At 43.6% G+C, this 18,775-nt stretch overlaps 1 protein-coding gene across 2 annotated transcripts in view; it reads left to right on the top strand.

Moving 5' to 3' along the window:
* Positions 1-4,029: 4,029 nt before the first annotated feature.
* Positions 4,030-18,775, top strand: part of GRIP1 (glutamate receptor interacting protein 1) — a 687,701-nt gene continuing 672,955 nt past the window's right edge. For both annotated transcript variants that reach the window (XM_047866742.1, XM_047866738.1), the window contains exon 1: positions 4,030-4,265. In XM_047866742.1, coding sequence (XP_047722698.1) covers positions 4,208-4,265 — 58 coding nt within the window. In that variant the 5' untranslated portion in view covers positions 4,030-4,207. The remainder of the gene's footprint in view (positions 4,266-18,775) is intronic.

Below are 18,775 nucleotides of genomic sequence, written 5' to 3'. Positions count from 1 at the left end.
AGAAACTTTCAGGTGGTTGCTTAGTATGCAGTGTGTGTGTTCGTGAAAGTCAATGCACGATTAAAAAAATGTATTGTGGATGTTTTTAGGCCCTGGAGCAAATCCAGAAGAACAGCTGGGATTTTACATCTCCCAAGGGACTCCTCAAACTCATGGAATTCAGTCCCAAGAAGTCATAACACTCCGTTAGAGTGGAGGCCCCGGAGACTGGAGGCTCACTTGTCAGAGTACAAAGGTAATGAAAGGGAAGTCGCTCTTTGTGTCTGTCACACACATTGTCAATTTTTTAAGGGCCTGGGTGTGTCCACGTAAGCTGGAAAAGGCGATCAAACATGAAAAGTAAAGCTTTCGGTTTACAGGTTTTGCCTCCTTTTCTCTCAGGGGAGGGAGGTTATAGTAGCAAGAGGGCATGCCTTTTCTTCATTTTATTTTGAAGATGATAAATAGAAAAGTAGATAAAGTGAGGCTGCATTTAGGAATGTGTTCCATGGCCTGTGCAATCAGCTGTGCACGGTAACCAGTTAGGCAATTAAATGAAATGGAATTCTGTAAACGCAGACTGTGAAACCATTCAAACTGTACAAATAACTTGGCTGGACAAGTTTACGTTCAAAAAAGGAGCATAAATTCTTTTTTTTAAGTAGGCTCCATACCCAATGGGGGGCTTGACTTCAAGACTCTCAGATCAAGAGTCACATGCTCTACCAGCTGAGCCAGACAGGCACTCCCACAAATTCTTTTTTTTTTAAATGTTTTTATTTATTTTTGAGAGCGAGCATGTGAACAGGGGAGGGATAGAGGATCTGAAGCAGGGTCTGTGCTGACAGCGAGCCCATGTGGGGCTTGAACTCACAAACCAAGAGACTGTGACCCAAGCCGAAGTCAGATACTCAACTGACTGAGCCACCCAGGTGCACCCCCCTTTTAAAAATTATTTATTTATTTATTTATTTATTTATTTATTTATTTATTTAGTGCAAGAGGGAGTGTGAGTAGGGGAGGGGCAGAGAGAGAGGGAGAGAGAGAATCCCAAGCAGGCTCCATGCTCAGCAGAGAGCCTGATATGGGACTTGAACCCACAAATTGTGAGATCATGACCTGAGCTGAAACCAAGAGTTTGACGCTTAACCAACTGAGCCACCCAGGTGCCCCCACTCCCAAAAATTCTTAATGTAAGTGATGTCTAGAAACAGATGTTGCATTGTAGCTGTAGTCTTTGAAAGGCACTGATTTTCAAACTCGATGAAGGAGAAAAATACTGAAGGAGAAAAATCTACTGGCTGGTAGATATCTTCTGTATGAAAGTCCCAGTAGCACTACAATTTCGTTGGAATAGATTTTTATATATAATGCTTGGAATATGAGATGACTTTAGACAATGGAACCAAATAAATATAACAGACTAACTTTTAAATGATTTCGTTTTTTTTTTTCCCGGTTTGATATTAGCAAATGATCTCACAGTGTCATGAAAAGGATTCATTAGGGTCTGGGGTGATGTGGTAGGCACAGCTCAAGGGTGATTAAATACCACCATCATCAACCATCATTGACAAGTGCTTACTGTCCCTGGAATGGAGATGCAAAGAGGTAAGCCATATTTGCCCCTGACAGAGCTCAGGGCCTAACAACAGACGACTTACATGTACATACAAAGATGATACCAGACACTGGATATTGATGAACAACTGTTTGGACAATAAGTACTTTGAAGAGTTTCTTTACCAGTCTCAGTTGTACAATCTGTAAAATAATATCTCACCCTAACACACAAATAGAATGTATTAAATTGATCTTCCACTTCTAAACTGTAATTTTCTTCTTGTATCTCTAGCCTTAGCCCAGAGTCTAACACATAGTAGGAATTTTGTCTCCCTGAGTTAAAATGCTATTATTTTAACCCTTGTGAGCTGGAATTCCTTATCAACTGTAATCTGTTACTCAGCAGGACAAATGCACCACTGATTGTGATGTAACTATATGAGCATGATTCAATCCATACTTTAGCGTACCGGTCTTCTGGGTTATGTTTGTTAGAGCGACCACACACTACATGGCTACTTAAGATGCCATTAAAGCAAAAAGCAAGCACAGTCAATGTTGTGGTTATTTCTATGTTGTCAAAACCTAGATCTCTGCCTACACACCAGCTGGCCTGGTTATGGCTGGGTTTGTCCTGTTCCTTTGGGGGGAATCAATGACAAATGCCTTTCTCTCCATAAGATTGGTGGTTCTAGATCTTGAAACAAGATTAAGAGAAGACAAAAGTATGCAAGGAGTCTTGTTTATTTCAGGATGGAGGGTGGACCATTTAAGAGTAACAGGTGCGACATTCGGATTGATTTTCTGGATTTTATTTCTCAAAGAGTCTGGAAAGAAGATTTAAGCAGCTCAGACGGGATTTCTACTGATAACCCCCTGGGATGGTTTGACGATGCCCTTCCTTTAGCTCTTCAATTCCTTTACCTTTGAAGCTCCTGGGCCTGGGCCTCTCCTTTGCTTAGGAGAGATAGCCGCTTGTCTTTGGCAGCTGGGCAGTTTTGTAATGACAGCTGGCCACCCAGCCAAGGGACAGTGGCAGGAGCAAACATCCCAGCCTGATAAGACTGTGCAGAAGCAAGGGGGAAAAAAAAGATCCTATCTTTCCATTTTTTTTTTATTTGTGGTTCTCTGGCTGTAGGGTTATGTTTCCAAGAGAAGAGACAGACAAGGCTGGCAAGAACCAATGTCCTCAGTTTGGGAGCGCGACCTGCAATTCCTTCAGAGGCCAAAATAAACTGCAGGACAGAGAGTCCTAACAGTGCAGTGGTTGGTCCCCAACAACCACAAACCGGTAGTTACAGCCTCAGGGGTGAAATTCTTCAGTCCACATCAGACACTCAGGAGGTGAAGACATAGGGATTATCTAGCCAGTCCCCCAGCTTTGAGGCAGATGGATGTCATCACCCCACAGGGCAGACAGTTGCCAAGTGTCATCTGGAAGACTGTCAGGAGCCCCTCCTAGCATTATGCTTTGAAATCACAAGCAAGCGCCCCCATGTCTGGGCAGAATCTTCCAGGCTCTACAGTAAAGCTGTCCCCCTCCCCCATATCCATTCTTCCACCCATATTCTACAAGCCTATGACAAGGGAAAGAAACTAATCATAAAACCTGATCCTAAAAGCCTTCTGATACTTGCAGACAGCGATTACATATTCACTCAGCCAAGGTCTCCCTGCTCCATTTAAAACAAAAGAGGTTCTCCACTCACGCCCTTCCCACTCCACCAGAAGACGTATTTCTGGAACCAGCGCTGGCCATCCCGAAAGTTGCTATTTCCCTTAGTTGAGGGCGAAGTTAGCGAATCCGTAGCTGCGAAGTCTCAACTCGGGGGAGGGGGCGACAGCCCGGGCGGGGGAGAGCGGCGAGGAGGAGGGACTAGAGGGAAGGACACTGCCCCCTACTTCAGCGAGGTCGCTGCCTAAGCCGCTGGAGCCGCCGGTCTGGGTTTTGGGAGGGAGGAGTGGCGGCCGTGGCGGAGCGGCGTGGACTCCGCACCCGCGGCTCGGTGCCAGTTCGGTACCTGGCGGGCCGGGCGCGCCTCGCAGGCCGGCCGCCCGGGGCGCGGAGGGTGTGAGCGCGCGCGCCCCCTCCGTGCCCGCTCAGCCTCGCGCGCGTCTCGGGGGAGGCTCCGCCGAGAGGCGCCGGGGGAACCCGCAGCCTCAGTCCTGCCGCCGGCGGAGCTTTGTGCGGCGGCGGCGGCGGCTCCGAGTCCCACCTGCTGGCGGCGGAGAGACAAGGAAGGGGAAGAAGAAGGAGGAGGAGGGGCAGGAGGCGGCGGCGCGAGCCCACTCCTCCCGCCGGCGCCCACCTCCCGGGAGCTCCGCAGTCCCCAGCTCTCGGCCTGCAGGCGTCCCGCCCCCGGCCCGGCCCGGCCTCAGGTCCACGCCGCGGCGGCCGCTGCTGCAGCCCCGGCAGCCCGGCCCGGCCCGCCCGGCCCGGCCGCCGCCACCCGGAGCCGCCGGCGAGTTTGAGGCGAGCGCGGGGCGCCCGGCTCCGCCTCGATGTGCCCGGGAGCCGCCTCGGCGCCCCAGCCCCGCTGAGCAGCCCCCCAGCGCACAGCGGCCGGCCCGAGAGGGCGAGCGAGGAGGCGCGGCGAGCCCCGGAGAGAGGGGGCCAGCGAGAGAGGAAGAGCGAGCCCGAGAGCGAGCGCAGGGAGCAGACACCATGCCGGGCTGGAAGAAGAATATCCCCATCTGCTTGCAGGCGGAAGAGCAGGAGAGAGGTGAGTGAGGCGACGGGGCGGGGGAAGGCAGGGAAGGGGGGTCCGGGCCAGGGGCCGCCCCCGGTGCCTCCCTCTCCCCCAGCTCCCCCTGACCTGTCCGCCGGCCGACGGGGGAGGGGCGCCGCGCCCTCCGGGGCCGCTGGCGGATAGAGGCGGCGCCGTGCGAACTCGGACCGATTTCTTCGGTGGGGGTGGGGGGGGCGGTGCGGGGAGAAGGGGAAAGAGGGAGGCTGCGGTAGGCAGGGAACTTTTCGTTTGGGGAAAGATTTTTTCGAGGTGGGGGGCGTAGGGGGTACTGTAGCTTCTCCGGGGCCCGCTTGCACGTGGAACCCTGGGCGCCTGCCTGCGGGGTGGGCGCTGGTAGGGGGTCCTGCAGTGTTTTAAGTGACTTTTCAAACTTTCCTGCCTCTCCCGCGGCCGCCTTCGCGGTGTCCCTGCCTCTGGCTGGGCTCGATGGTGCTAGGAAGCCCAAAGTTGCTGGAGATTCAGGGACGAGGAGGAGGAGGAGGAGCAGGGGGAGGAAGAGCTTCGGGGCGGGAAGTGGGCGCTGCCGCAGGTCTCCGGAGCGGGGGAGGGGAGGAGGAGAATGCTGTCCCTAGGCTGGGGGTCTGGGGCTGGGAGCGATGCCTGGGAGATGAGTTATGCCCTAGCGCAGTCCCTGCTGTCAAGTTAATACCGCAGGACTGCGGGCTTTTCATAATTACTGTCTATTTTCTTTTGTAAAGGCGACTGTCCGTGCCAGGTTGCTTGTAGACCTTTTGTTGCTTGACGAAGTGTGCTGGGCACGTTGCTTCCAAGTGACTTGAGAGGAAAGTTGAAGGGCCTTTGTACCTCAAAGGCTCGGTTCTGTTGAGGTCATTCCACGCTGGTTTGGATTGTGCAGAGGCTGGCCAGGGAGCTCAGCTCGGTAACCTGGATGTGATGTACTGAGTGCACCAGAATTTCCTATACAGGCCCCACGGGGCTAGAGAGGTGTGCGCCGTGACTCTGCTGGCATCCAGAGGGACCCTGGCTGGCAAGGTCCACCAGGGTTTATTCTCCTGCTCCTCCCACCCCTGCTGGCCTTGGCTTCGAGGAAAATGCTTTAGAATTGGATGTGCTTCCGGATGCTGGGTCCGCATGGGCTGTGGCAGCAGTCGGTGCTGAGGTTAAACGGTGCTGTGTGGGTGGGTGGGTGAGGAAAGCAGGGGGAGGCAAATCTGGTGCGTGGAGAAGGCAGAGAAGGCAGAGTTGTCAGGAGAGCTTAACTCCGGCAGCTTGATGAGTTGGTATGGAGGGTGGTTTGGTTATTGGGCATGCCAAAAGTTTCAGGCTTTTGAAATAATGCTTACTTACTGAAGAGCCAATGTACGATTTCCAGTTTTTCTCTAGGTGGCACAACCTGTCTTTGGTTTATATCCTGTTTAATGACTCAGGGAATTCATCCCTTTTTAACCACTTCCTTATTAGATATGTGCATTCATTTTCCAGCACTCTTTCTGGCAGGGGACCTTATGTTTACCCATTCAAAAGGCACCCCTGCTTTAGAAATGCTCCTGGTTTTCCCTCTAGGAAATCATATCTTAAAAGTTGCAAATAGTGGTACTAATAATTTATAACCAGGTAAAAAGCACTAAATGAAAGCATTCTGTCAAGCATGGAGTGTCTGTCCTGTCCACTGAATGTCATGATGAACTTGGTGTTAAATGGATCTGTTTGCTAAAAACATCAAACATCGTGGTACTTCTAACAAGTTTTATCAGAATGCTGAAACGGGTAGATTTTTGAATGGTGACAAAATGTACTTGTATGTCTTTTAGAAATGTATGGTAACTTTGAAAGATGATCACCTAATCTGCTTGGAGGAGATAAGACTGAATTTCCTCCAGAACATAAAAATCTGAGTCAGAAATGGGGTATTCTTTACCTTCTCCAATAGGAGAATACAGGCATGTTTGTTACTTGGTGTCTTTTTACACTTTAAAGATTTCTTCTTGCTTATATTATATGATGCTTTTCTAATTAGCATTGTATCTGATTTGCTTGTGGCGTTTCTTTTTGGGGTCCTGATTCACTGGGAATGCACAATTATATGTGTTTTGTTCTCTTTAAAACCTACCTGGTGTCTCTGTTTGAGTTGCGTGTGCGTGCACATATGTACATATATATTTAAATTAACTGCGCTGCCTGCATGATTTTTAATGCACATGTCAGAGGATACTGCTTGAAATTGCTTATTCTTTTGGAAGAATATTATTGGAATGAGTAGTTTTTTCTATATGCGTTTGTCATCAGCTTATATTTAGGTTTTTTTTCCCTTTGGAATTTACAATTTTAAATGATTCAAATAGTGTTGAATTAGTTCTTGTTAAATATAAACAAAAATGTTGAACTATCAGGTTGGTCAGGAAAATAATGAACATAGAGGGAACAAGTACATGTTACATTTTCTCTGGGGATAACATTGGACAAAATGCCATTTCTAATATCTTACCATTAAAGTCTGATGTTGGTTGTGCTCACATAACCATTGCTCTTTTCATATTCCCCCCCCCCCCCCAACTCCCAATTTATATTTAAACATTCTGAAACCTATCATGGAGACTACTCTAGCATAGCATTTTTTCATGCAGATTCTGTTTAGCTAAATCTCTTCCCGAAACTTAATGCAAATGAATACAGATTGCTAGCTTCTTTAAGGACTACTTATTTTTACAAGTATTTCTTAGCATTAATGTTTATAAAATATCCTAATCTCAACTCAAGGATTTAGGGAACCTGCCTTCTTGGTATGTATCATATACAAAGAGATTTGGCCAGTATGTCTAATTTCATGACATACCTATACACCATTCCTAACTTGGGTTCATCTTGAAGGCTTCTGTCAAGATGATATTGAGTGAACTATTGCTATTGCATGCAATGCTGAGCAGAGAAACTGTAGCATATGGGTTATTGCAGTTAATGCAGTTACTTCCAAAATGACATGTTAAGATTCACTCATGTACGATGACATACTATTAAAATTCAGGACACATTTCTCTATCTCCTCCCTCCTCCGATTTTCTGCCTGAGATGATAAACCCAATCCATTTAGAAGTCACCCAATACATTTTTGGCTAAATGTTTCAGAAGAGAAAGGACTCTAAAAACTGTTAATTAACCCACTCAAATTAGATTAAGTAATATATTAGTTGTTTTAATCTGCTCATTAGTTTATCATGTGTAGTAGAAATATAGTTGTTAAGGAGAACGTTGGTAATTAATGATGCTTCCTTTGGCTTGTAGCTTCCCTTCTGATTTCTGTGGCTTTGGTTAGTAAATATTCGTGTGTGTGTGTGTGTGTGTGTGTGTGTGTGTGTATGTTTATTCACCAGGGGAAAATGTATGTATTTTGTATAGCTCCCTTTCTCCTGGCGTTTCTATTCTTCTCATATGTTTTGGAGGTGTACAAATAAACTTGAGAACTTTCTTTTGGACTTCAGTAGGAATTATTGTATCTGGGCTTTTGCTTCTGTTTTGTTGAATGAGAGTTTCTGGATCCCTTTAGATATAAAGACTTTAGTTTTTATAAAATATCAGTGAGAAAGCACAGGGGGCTTAAGTAGTGTGCTTTATTATTGTCTTTGGTTTGTTTCATTTTCCACACCACAAGGAGATCTGTTGACCCTATTGTACACAGCCTGCTTATCAAAAATTCCAATTTGAAATTTGACTTTTGACTGGAGAGTGCTGTGGGGAAAAGAGAAGAAATCAAAACGCATGGAGAGTCTGATATGTGTTGGGCATGGTGGTTGACACTTCACATGCATTATTTGGTACAATCCTTACCACATGCCCGTAAGGTAGGTATTATTATTTCCCCTGACAGATGAAGAAACTGATGCTCACAGAACAAAAAAAAAAAAATGCCTAAAGTTAAAAGGCCAAGACTTAGGGCACCAGTTTTTAAAGAGAGAATTCAAAAAAGAAGTTAAGTTATATTTCTTGAGATGGAATTTTTAGCATTATACACATGCGTGCATGCGTGCGCGCGCGCGCGCGCACACACACACACACACACACACACCCCCATGGATTTTTTGGACCTATTTAGCGGACACTAAATCTTTCATTAAGAATTTATAGAAAGAGTTTTTTAGTCATGGATAGTGGGACAAAGCTTCCAAAGTATATTTTGGGCTTTTGACAAACTGACCAGATGGATTTATTAACTCTAACAATAAGGATTGAAATGTCAACATATTTTTAAGTAGAATTATTTGGTTAAACTTAAAGACAGTCATTTAAGTGAAAGGCTTTTCTCTAACTACTTGTTATAATTCCATAGTTTTCCTTGTTTTCAAAGAGTATTTGCCGTGAAGGCAAGAATTAATAAGAATTAAGTATTTTGCCTCACCGCGATGAACTGGGAAACTACTGTATCGTTAATAGCCATTGTGCATTTGCTCTTTTGCCAACATTTTCTTTAATTAAAGCCATTCATCTGAACTCTCAGCCTAGCTATCTATCAGAAGGCCCAGTAGCCAAACAGATAATGCTTTCTTCTGTGGTAAGCTGATTGGTTTTTTTTTTTTTCATGAAGAAAAAGAAGTACCAATTTAAATTGGTAAAGACTATTGAGAATTGAATATCATAGTTTTTAAAACTGTTATATTAAATGCTGCATGATGGCTGATGGTTTAAGGTTTTTAGGATTTGATCTGCTTACGTTCAGTTAAGTTATAATAGTAGTTCAGTCATACAAAATATAAAAGTAATAGTAATACAAAGCAACATGTCCAACAGAGAACAATATTCAAATGCAAAAGCAAAACCTGACTTTGAATCTCTTGATTTATCTTTTGTTAAAGTCTATTTCTTCATAAATTCAAAGATTACCTAAATATAAATATAAAAACTTATCAATACAAATTTCCTTATTTAAGAAACCTACTTGTTTAGGCATGTCAGTGACCAAAGGGTGCCGTCAGTTTTAAGGGAAAGTTAATGTTCTTGAAATGTATCTGCTGTGGGGCACCTGGGTGGCTCAGTCGGTTGAGTGACCGACTTCGGCTCAGGTCATGATCTCACGGTTTGCGAGTTCGAGCGCCGCGTCGGGCTCTGTGCTGACAGCTCGGAGCCTGGAGCCTGCTTTCGATTCTGGGTCTCCCTCTCTTTCTGCCCCTCCCCCTCTCATGCTCTGTCTCTCTCTGTCTCAGAAATAAGTAAACATAAAAAAAAAAATAAATGTATCTGCTGATTAAAATGCACCTGATTGAATTTCTTACTGTCTTTCATTTCAACAGTGATTAAACTTTAAGCAGCAAATCAGGTGTTGAAAAGAATGTGAAAACGTGGTTAGTATCCTAGATAGATTCCTTAGCTCCACCCAGCACAGTGGTGGACAGTAAGATACTTGAAGTCAAACAACAGTGGGTTTAAATTCCATCAGCACTTTCTAGCTCTGTGCTCTTTTAAGTTCTCAAAGCCCTTGTATTCTCTTTTTGAAGATGAGGACAAATAACATCTACCTCTTGGGAGGAGTAAATGAAATTAACAAATGTGGAATTTATGATAGTACCTTTCATATAGTTCTGGCTCAGTAATAGCAATTCATTATTTTTATGATATCTTGATATAGATCTGTAAACTTAACACCTCAAGGTGTCCTGATGATAAAATGACAAATTTTTATTCTTTAAAAACTTTATAAACCAGTAAAAAAAAGTCCAGGGTTTTGTGAAAAGCTATACTAAGCTGCAGAACTTTATGAGGTCATTGATAAAGTCGAGTCTAACTGTCACAAAGATGAAGAAAGTCCTAAGGCCACACTTTTTCATACATGCAGGAAACTTTTATTTACCACTCACTGCCATGATGGGTACCAGGGATGAGAAAATCATGGTTCCCATTTTCAAGAAGACTGTTATGGGTAGTTATAGAGTCATGGATGTGACAAATAACTCAGTACAGCCTCTCTTCTCCTGTAAAGATTAGTGCCAAGGGAACAGAGAAGAGGGATTGACTGTATTGAAGAGGTGGCACAGAGGAAGTGTTAAAAGACTTGAAGGAAGGAGAAGAACTTAGAAGGTTGGATGGGGATGTGAGGATGGATATTTCAGGCAGCGGGCATGGTGTGCTCCAAAGCGTTGTAGAATAAATTATACCAGGAACCACTATTGGTTTCTTAAGGAGCCAAAGTATAGAATAAGACCATGCATATGGAGTGTAGAATATGAATATTCATTTCCCCATGAGGTAGGGAAGCTGGTTGGAGAAGAGGAGCCTAGAGAGGGCCAGATTTGGAAGAACTTTATATATGTCGGATGAAAGAGTTCAGATTGCATCCATCAGGTGTTGGGTGAGTTGAAGGACTTCCGACAGAGAAGTGAAGGGATCAGATTTATATCTTGGAAAGGTCATCCTGGTAACAAGGAGAAAAGATTGGGGAAAGGGAGATTCTGGAGGGGTGGGGTCACGTAGGAGGCTACTGCCCTGTTTCAGGCCTGCAGAGATACTCAGGAGGAGGACAGGTGAATGTAAGAAACATGGGGCATGTAGGTTTTTGGTTTAGACTGTGATTAGAATCAGACTGTGTCTTGAGACCCAGTGCCTTGATACAGACACTGGTATTCTTCTACCTCATGTTGCCTTTCTTTATTTCCTCTTCATCAAGTTTATGTCGGGGAGGAGGAAGGGGGCGAATATAAACATGATCTGATAGAACAATGTGAAAATAGAAGGCCACCAAAGTGATTGGGTCATAGTGATGGCTTAATGTGCACAAGTTTTGTTTAGTTGTTTTTAATTATGTAAAATTCGTATACCGTCTGATCCTAAAGGAAAAATAATTATTATCCTGTGCATTAGTCTTCTGTAACTAATTAGGAATTTTAAGTGATCCTTAAAAAACGTTATTTATTTATTTATTTTTAAATTTACATTCAAGTTATCATATAGTGCAACAATGATTTCAGGAGTAGATTCCTTAATGCCCCTTACCCATTTAGCCCATCCCGCCTCCCACAACCCCTCCAGTAATCCTCTGTTTGTTCTCTATGTTTAAGTCTCTTATGTTTTTATATTATTTTTCCTTCCCTTCCCTTATTTTCACCTATTTTGTACCTTAAATTCCTCATATGAGTGAAGTCATATGATATTTGTATTTCTCTGACTAATTTCGCTTAGCGTAATACCCTTTAGTTCCATCCACGTGGTTGCAGATGGCAAGATTTCATTCTTTTTGATTGCTGAGTAATACTCCAGTGTGTGTGTATGTGTGTGTGTGCGCGTGTGCGTGTGTGTGTGCGTGTGTGTGTGCGTGTGTGTGTGTGCATCCATTCATTTTTATCAATTCATCTGTTGGATATTTGGGCTCTTTCCATACTTTGGCTATTGTTGATAGCACTGCTATAAACATTGGGGTACATGTGTCCCTTTGAAACAACATACCTGTATCCCTTGGATAAATACCTAGTAGTGCAGTTGCTGGGTTGTAGGGTAGTTCTATTTTTACTTTTTTGAGGAACCTCCATACTGTTTTCCAGAGTGGCTGCACCAGCTTGCATTCCCACCAGCAGTGCAAAAGAGATCCTCTTTCTCTGCATCCTCGCCCACATCTGTTGTTGCCTGAGTTGTGAATATTTGCCATTCTGACAGGTGTGAGGTGGTATCTCATGGTTTTGATTTGTATTTTCCTGATGATGAGTGATGTTGAGCATTTTTTCACGTGCCAGTTGGCCATCTGGATGTCTTCTTTGGAGAAGTGTTTATTCGTGTCTTTTGCCCATTTGTTCCCTGGATTATTTGTTTTTTGGGTGTTGAGTTTGATAAGTTCTTTGTAGATTTTGGATACTAACCCTTTATCTGTTATGTCATTTGCAAGTATCTTTTCCCATTCCACTGGTTGCCTTTTAGTTTTGCTGATTATTTCCTTTGCGGTGCAGAAGTTTTTTATCTTGATGAGGTCCCAGTAGTTCATTTTTGCTTTTGTTTCCCTTGCCTTCGGAGATGTGTTGAGTAAGAAGTTGCTGTGGCCAAGGTCAAAGAGGTTTGTGCCTGCTTTCTCCTCGAGGATTTTGATGACTTCCTGTCTTATGTTTACACTTGATCTTAGCCAAAAGGCCGAGAAGTGATTCCCTGTCTCATGTTTAGGTCTTTCATCCATTTTGAGTTTATTTTTGTGTACGGTGTAAGAAAGTGGTCCAGGTTCATTTTCTGCATGTCGCTGTCCAGTTTTCCCAGCACCATTTGCTGAAGAGACTGTTGTTATTCCATTGGATATTCTTTCCTGCTTTGTCAAAGATTAGTTGGCTATAAGTTTGTGGGCTCATTTTTGGGTTCTGTATTCTGTTCCATTGATCTGAGTGTCTGTTTTTGTGCCAGTACCATACTGTCTTGATGATTACAGCTTTGTAATACAGCTTGAAATCTGGAATTATGATGCCTCCAGATTTGGTTTTCTTTTTCAGGATTGCTTTGGCTATCTGGGGTCTTTTCTGGTTCCATACAAATTTTAGGATTGTTTGTCCTAGCTCTGTGAAGAACGCTGGTGTTATTTTGGTACGGATTGCATTGAATATGTAGATTTCTTTGGGTAGTATTGACATTTTAACAATATTTGTTCTTCTAATCCAGGTATGTGATTTTTTTTTAATTGAAAGAGAAATGTGGTAGTTATTATGTTGTGGAAATGTCTTTCCTACTAATAGAATTGGGTGGGGTTTTTAACATTATTATTTTCTGAAAACAACTAAATGCTCTGTGAATAATGTTTAAAAATAGTTCGTATATAGGACTCAAAATGACAAAACTGGGGTTCAAGTCCTCTCTCAGCCATCTTCCTGATCTTTTGGCCTAGGCATAGACTGCCCCCCCCCCCCCCCCCGTGAAACTCCCTTTTCTCATCTCTGAAATGAGGATGATTCTTGGCATACTGACCTCCTGGGATTATGTTATGGAGTGAAACCTGTTAATTTTACATGACAAAGGGGAGAAGTAAAAACCTTAATTCTCTGGGCACCCGGCTGGCTACTCTTGATCTTGGGGTTGTAAATTTGCGGCCCCCATTGGGTGTAGAGATTACTTAAAAACAGGAAAAAAATCTTCCAAAATGAAGTTCAGCTATGTTATGAGGTTTGCCGCGTTAGGCTCCCATTTGGTTGCAAAACAACTCAAATAATGCAACTAAATTACAATACATTCAAAGCTGCACCGGAAGTCAGCCTCTTTCCTGGTTGTCCTTGGAAAAGTCCAGCTCAGACTAGGAGTCGACCTTGTCTCTTGCGCCCTGTTGTTCGGTTTCTGCTTCTCACCAGTCCAAGCTTCTGATCTCAACCCAATGTCCAAGGGACCATTACTTCTCAAATTGAAATCACGTATAGAACCTTTTTACAGGAGAAAAAATTTCTTGCAGATATCCACTGCTGACTTCATTTTTACTATGCTGCTTAAATACGTACTAACATAAAACTAGGTGTAAATTCCTGATGCTTATAGCTCTCATACAATCACAGAACCACAACAGATTTTACAAGTGAAATACAAACAAAACTACTAAAAAATCAATAACTTTCAAATTAATGACATTTATTTCATGTGACTTGATATTGTTTGCCTGAAACTAAATCTCCTCTTGGAGCGTGAATATGGTACTTGCTGCTGTGGAAAGTAACGTTGTCACATGCTGCTATGGAAAGTAATATTACCTTTTTTTTCTCCCCCACTGGCTGAACTCCTTTGGAACCTTGGTTTTAACAATCTGTTGTTACTTGGTTGTTTTGGGTATGAACACATCATTTATATGTGAAGTCCTCCATTCTTTCTTTTTAAATTTTTAAATTTTTTTTAACATCTATTTATTATTGAGAGAGAGAGACAGACAGACAGACAGACAGAGCATGAGCACGGGAGGGGCAGAGAGAGGGGGAGACGCCGAATCCGAAGCAGGCTCCAGGCTCCGAGCTGTCAGCACAGAACCCGACGTGGGTCTCGAACTCACGGAGTGTGAGATCATGACCTGAGCCGAAGTCAGACACCTAACCGACTGAGCCACCCAGACGGCCCTGAAGCCCTCCATTCTTATTGATCTGCTTTACACCATGGTGATCCTAAATACAAAAGCCAGCATTGGCTTTGCAGCTGGTAGCAGCAGTGGGCTACATGCTGATCTGTGTTAGTGCTTCTTAAACTATTCTGATGGAGGCTCTTTTCATCCCAGTCTGGTAAGTGGTCCCATACAGCCCAGTGAGTGTACTAGGGCTCACCTGAGTTACCGGAGTCTGACCACATCTGTATATGTCTTTACCCTGTTCAGTGAGGTGAGCGCATTAATCCCAGACTGGGATGCTAGGGCGGTGACACATTGCTATAGGAGTTTCTGAATGCCTGACTTCATTTTCAGTATTTATCTAACCATGGGCGAGTAATAAACAGTTTTCCTGACTGACACTGACCACAGACCACAATTTGGATAGTACTGGGTTAGAACATGTTTATGTGGCAGGGGTTAGGGAGGAAGGTTCGGAAGGATGGGAGAAAGGTGTGTGTGTGTGTAAAAATGTACACAGTACGTTTGAGATATACAAATGAAACATTATTTTCTGTAGCTGCTTTCCCCTTGCCTTTGAGATCCCACTCATGTTGAAGATGGAAAACGTCTGATCTTATTAATTAAGAGCATAGTAGTTTTCAGTTTAAACACTCTTTCTTTGGTGGTTGCTCTCATTTCTCAAGGGTGTTCCCTCATTCTCTGAAGGGGAAAGTTAGTATCTTTATGGCGCTGGGTGAAGGGCATTTGATTCACTGTGTGACCCTCACTTTGTCCCCTGCTCTGCACTTGGCATGCTTGGTGACTGGGCGCTGTGCCCTGGTCTCCACTGAAATGAGACTGTTCCCATTTGGTCTTTGAATGTCATCCTGGCAGCTGATTTGGACTTCCTGGACCTTGCCGTTGTGTCTACTTGTGAGATCCTGTAGCCCGTGACCGTCTTGTCAAAACTATGCCTTTTTTAAGTACCAGTCCTGTCAGCATTTCTGTATCCCTCTTGGGCACTTAACTCTTTCCCTTGAATCATGGTGGAGTTTGTGGGATCTTAGGAGGTGCCCTCACCACCTCTGCAGATCTGGCACCTTCTGCAGACACTACCGCTGCTTTGCTCTCATGCCATGTTGAATGCTGTCTCTGCCAAATAACCATCATGCCGGGTGATGAGGATCACTCGTCAGAAAGTTCACTATTGCTCTTAAAGCTACACAGGTGTTTTTCTCTCTTTTTGCACTTGTCAAGGAGTTTTAAATCCTTGCAGCATATTGGACACTTGTATCTGATTATTTGTACCCCTGTCCCTTCCTGTTTTTCTCATTCTGTGCTGTATCAGATATCTAGAATGGCTTCAGTGACTTGAAAACTTAAAACTAGAAGGCACAAGGGTCAAAAGGGTGAGTGAACACAAGGAACAGTCCTGTTCGCATCTTAGGTGGGTTCCTCTCCGTAAGATCGGAATGTCAGAGAAGAAAGAAAGAAGTAGCCTAGAGTTGACGTAGCCTGAAGCTGACCGATACCTTGTATTGCACACACACCTTTTTCACTTAATAGTTTTATTAGAAATCTGCCCTTTATATTTCATCAGCAGATGTGTGAACGTGAGAACTGACAGTTCTTCTCATGATTGGAAGTGTAATTGCAACGTGCATTAGCAATTAGATATTCATGTATTTTATTTATTTATTAAAAATTTTTTAACGTTTATTTATTTTTGAGAGACAGAGAGAGACAGAGCATGAGCGGGGGAGGGGCAGAAAGAGAGGGAGACACAGAATCCAAAGTAGGCTCCAGGCTCCGAGCTGTCAGCACAGAGCCCAATGTGGGGCTTGAACCCACAAACCATGAGATCATGACCTGAGCTGAAGTCAGGCGCTTAATCGACTGAGCCACCCAGGCGCCTCAGATACTGATGTATTTTAAAAGTTTACTTTTTATTCTGAAGAAAGATGTTTAAAAGAGATCACTAGATATCCTTAAGACTTCTAGTATGAATTGATGCTAGAATTATTATTTTACTAGCCAAGTGTTAATTTAGTTTATTTTCACAATTGTTGAATAGAGCAGACAGTATGAAAGTCTGATACAGAGTTTGACATCTTTTTATTAGTAGAGTCTATGTCTTTTTAAGTACAGTTCATAATTTGAGAAAAAATTAAGGAAGGTGGTTTTTACCTGTTAGTACATTAAACAACAACACCAAAACAGTAGATAATAACATAGGTGAATAATCAGATAATAATGTAGTAGTATTTATTTGTTCATTTATTCTGATACATACTCTGTGAATAGTTTTCCTCCTTGATATCTTATGATGTCAAGTATTTGTCTCTCCTGTTGCTGATCTTCTAAATGCCATTGACACAGACTGTGGACTGTGCTAACATGCTCACCAAGTCATACTTCGACAGTCAGGATTTCTCCGTTGCCCTCCTCAGAAGTGTCAGGATTGTTGACTAAAAGAGATTGGCATTAAAATTAGATTTTTCAGATGAATTCAAGTGTTTCTTTTTAAATGTGTAATTTTCCAGTGTGTGCAGAGCACATTTTCATTAAATGAAAACCTTGAACAAGGCAGTATAAATTTAGTTTCTTTGTTACTGTTTCACTTTTCTCCCCCCCATAATTTTAGTTAGGAGAATGAAAATTTGCCAGGCTAGAAGCCAACACCTGTAGTGCTGCATCTGCTGAGGAAGTACCTCATCTGGCTTTGATCGTGCACTTGAATGCTGATGTATGTTTTATATCAGCTGATATATGGTGCTGGGGTGTGTGTGTGTGTGTGTGTGTGTGTGTGTGTGTGTGTGTGTGTGTAAAAGCTCTACCAATGAAGGGTAGTCTTGCTTTCTCATCAAGAATCTATAATGTTATTGGGTGTGATCTGAGCCCTGCATTCAGTGATACGTTTACTCAAAACCCCACCCTTCTCGCTTCGACTCATCATAGTGAAAAAGGAAGAGAACGATGTATTAATTTTCTTGGGATTTCCTAACGAAGTACCACTGACTGGGTGGCTCAGACAACAAAAATTTATTTTCTCACAGTTCTGGAGGCTAGAAGTCCTTGATCAAGGTGTCATGTTAGTTTCTGGTGGGAGGTCTCTCCTTGGGCTGCCAACAGCTGCCTTCCCCACTGTGTGTGCTCACATGGCCTTTCCCTGGAATATGCATGAGGTGCAGGTGGAGAGAACTCTCTACTGTGTCTTCATACAAGGACACTAATCCTGTGGGATCAGGGCCCCACCCCTGTGATGTCATTTAACTTTAATTACTTCCTGGAGGCCCCATCTCCAAATACAGCCATGCTGGGGGTAAGGGCTTCAACACAGGGACAGAAACATCCAGTCCATAACAGGCAGGAACAGAAAATCAGTCAATGGCATATATAATGTTTCTATACGTTTCATCTTTCAGCATCTGGAAACTGCTCCTTTTGCACAGAAGTTAATGTACTTAGAAGATGGTTTTAAAATACAGCCTCCAATTTTTTTTTTTTTTTTTTTTGATAGTTTTCCCACTGAGTATCTGTGTCCCCTCCATTGGGATCTGGGCAGGCTTGTGGCTGCTTTAAGCAACAGAGTATGCTGAGACTGACACTGTGTGACTTTTGGGGCTCAGGTACAACAGATGGTGTGGCTTCCCCCTTGTTAGCTGGAACACTCGGTTTGGAGCTCTGAGCCACCACCGGGCTCTCCTGCTTCTGGTGAGTCACCACACTGTGTGGAAGTCAGTTCACTTGGAGAGGCCCGCATGTAGGTGCCCTGTTTGTCTATCCCGGCCTTCAGTCTTCCCAACCTAGGTACCAGACGTGTGAGTGGATGAGCCTGTGGATAATTTCAGCCCTCAGCTGTTGAGTGCCCTGGCCTGTGACTCTTCCTAGCTGGGGCCGCAGACCATCATGGAATCGATACAAGCCATTGTGTCTGTCATGTCTGAATTCTTGATCTGTGGACTCTATTAGCATCATTAAATGGTTCATAAAAAGCAGCTACATTTCGGGGTAATTTGTTACATGGCAATGGTAAGTGAAACAGAGGCTGTATGGCCCCGTTTTGGATCCCTTATCTCCTGTTCTGTTGCACTCTCTGGAACTCGTTGTTTATCATCAGCAACATCCTTTATAGCCTCAGCCTCCCCTGGAACTTCCCCTTCCCTTTCTCGATCTAACTGAAACATGGCTCTTCCATTGCTTCCTTTGTGTCCTCTCAGGCGGTCCTACTCCTGGAGGAGGGACAGAAGGTCCTTTCCGTTCTTCTTTGCTGTTTCCAGTCAGTTTTCTTCCCCTCCTTTCTGAAAATTTGTAATTTTGAATCTCGTGCTATAGCACCCTACAAACCACTGCTCCTCTCTGTTGTGGTCACTTCTCTGCGGTATGTGACCATTTTAACTCCTGGCTCACTGCCACTTGTTCCAATGTGGCTTCTGTCATAATTCTTATGACTTCAATATTCATATAAATGGTCCCTCCAGTTTCTTGGTTTGCTTCTCCATCCTGTGTCTTTCTGTCT

Source organism: Prionailurus viverrinus, chromosome B4 (assembly GCF_022837055.1).
Source record: "Prionailurus viverrinus isolate Anna chromosome B4, UM_Priviv_1.0, whole genome shotgun sequence".
Lineage (NCBI taxonomy): Eukaryota > Metazoa > Chordata > Mammalia > Carnivora > Felidae > Prionailurus > Prionailurus viverrinus.
This window is presented reverse-complemented; position numbering and strand designations above follow the sequence as displayed.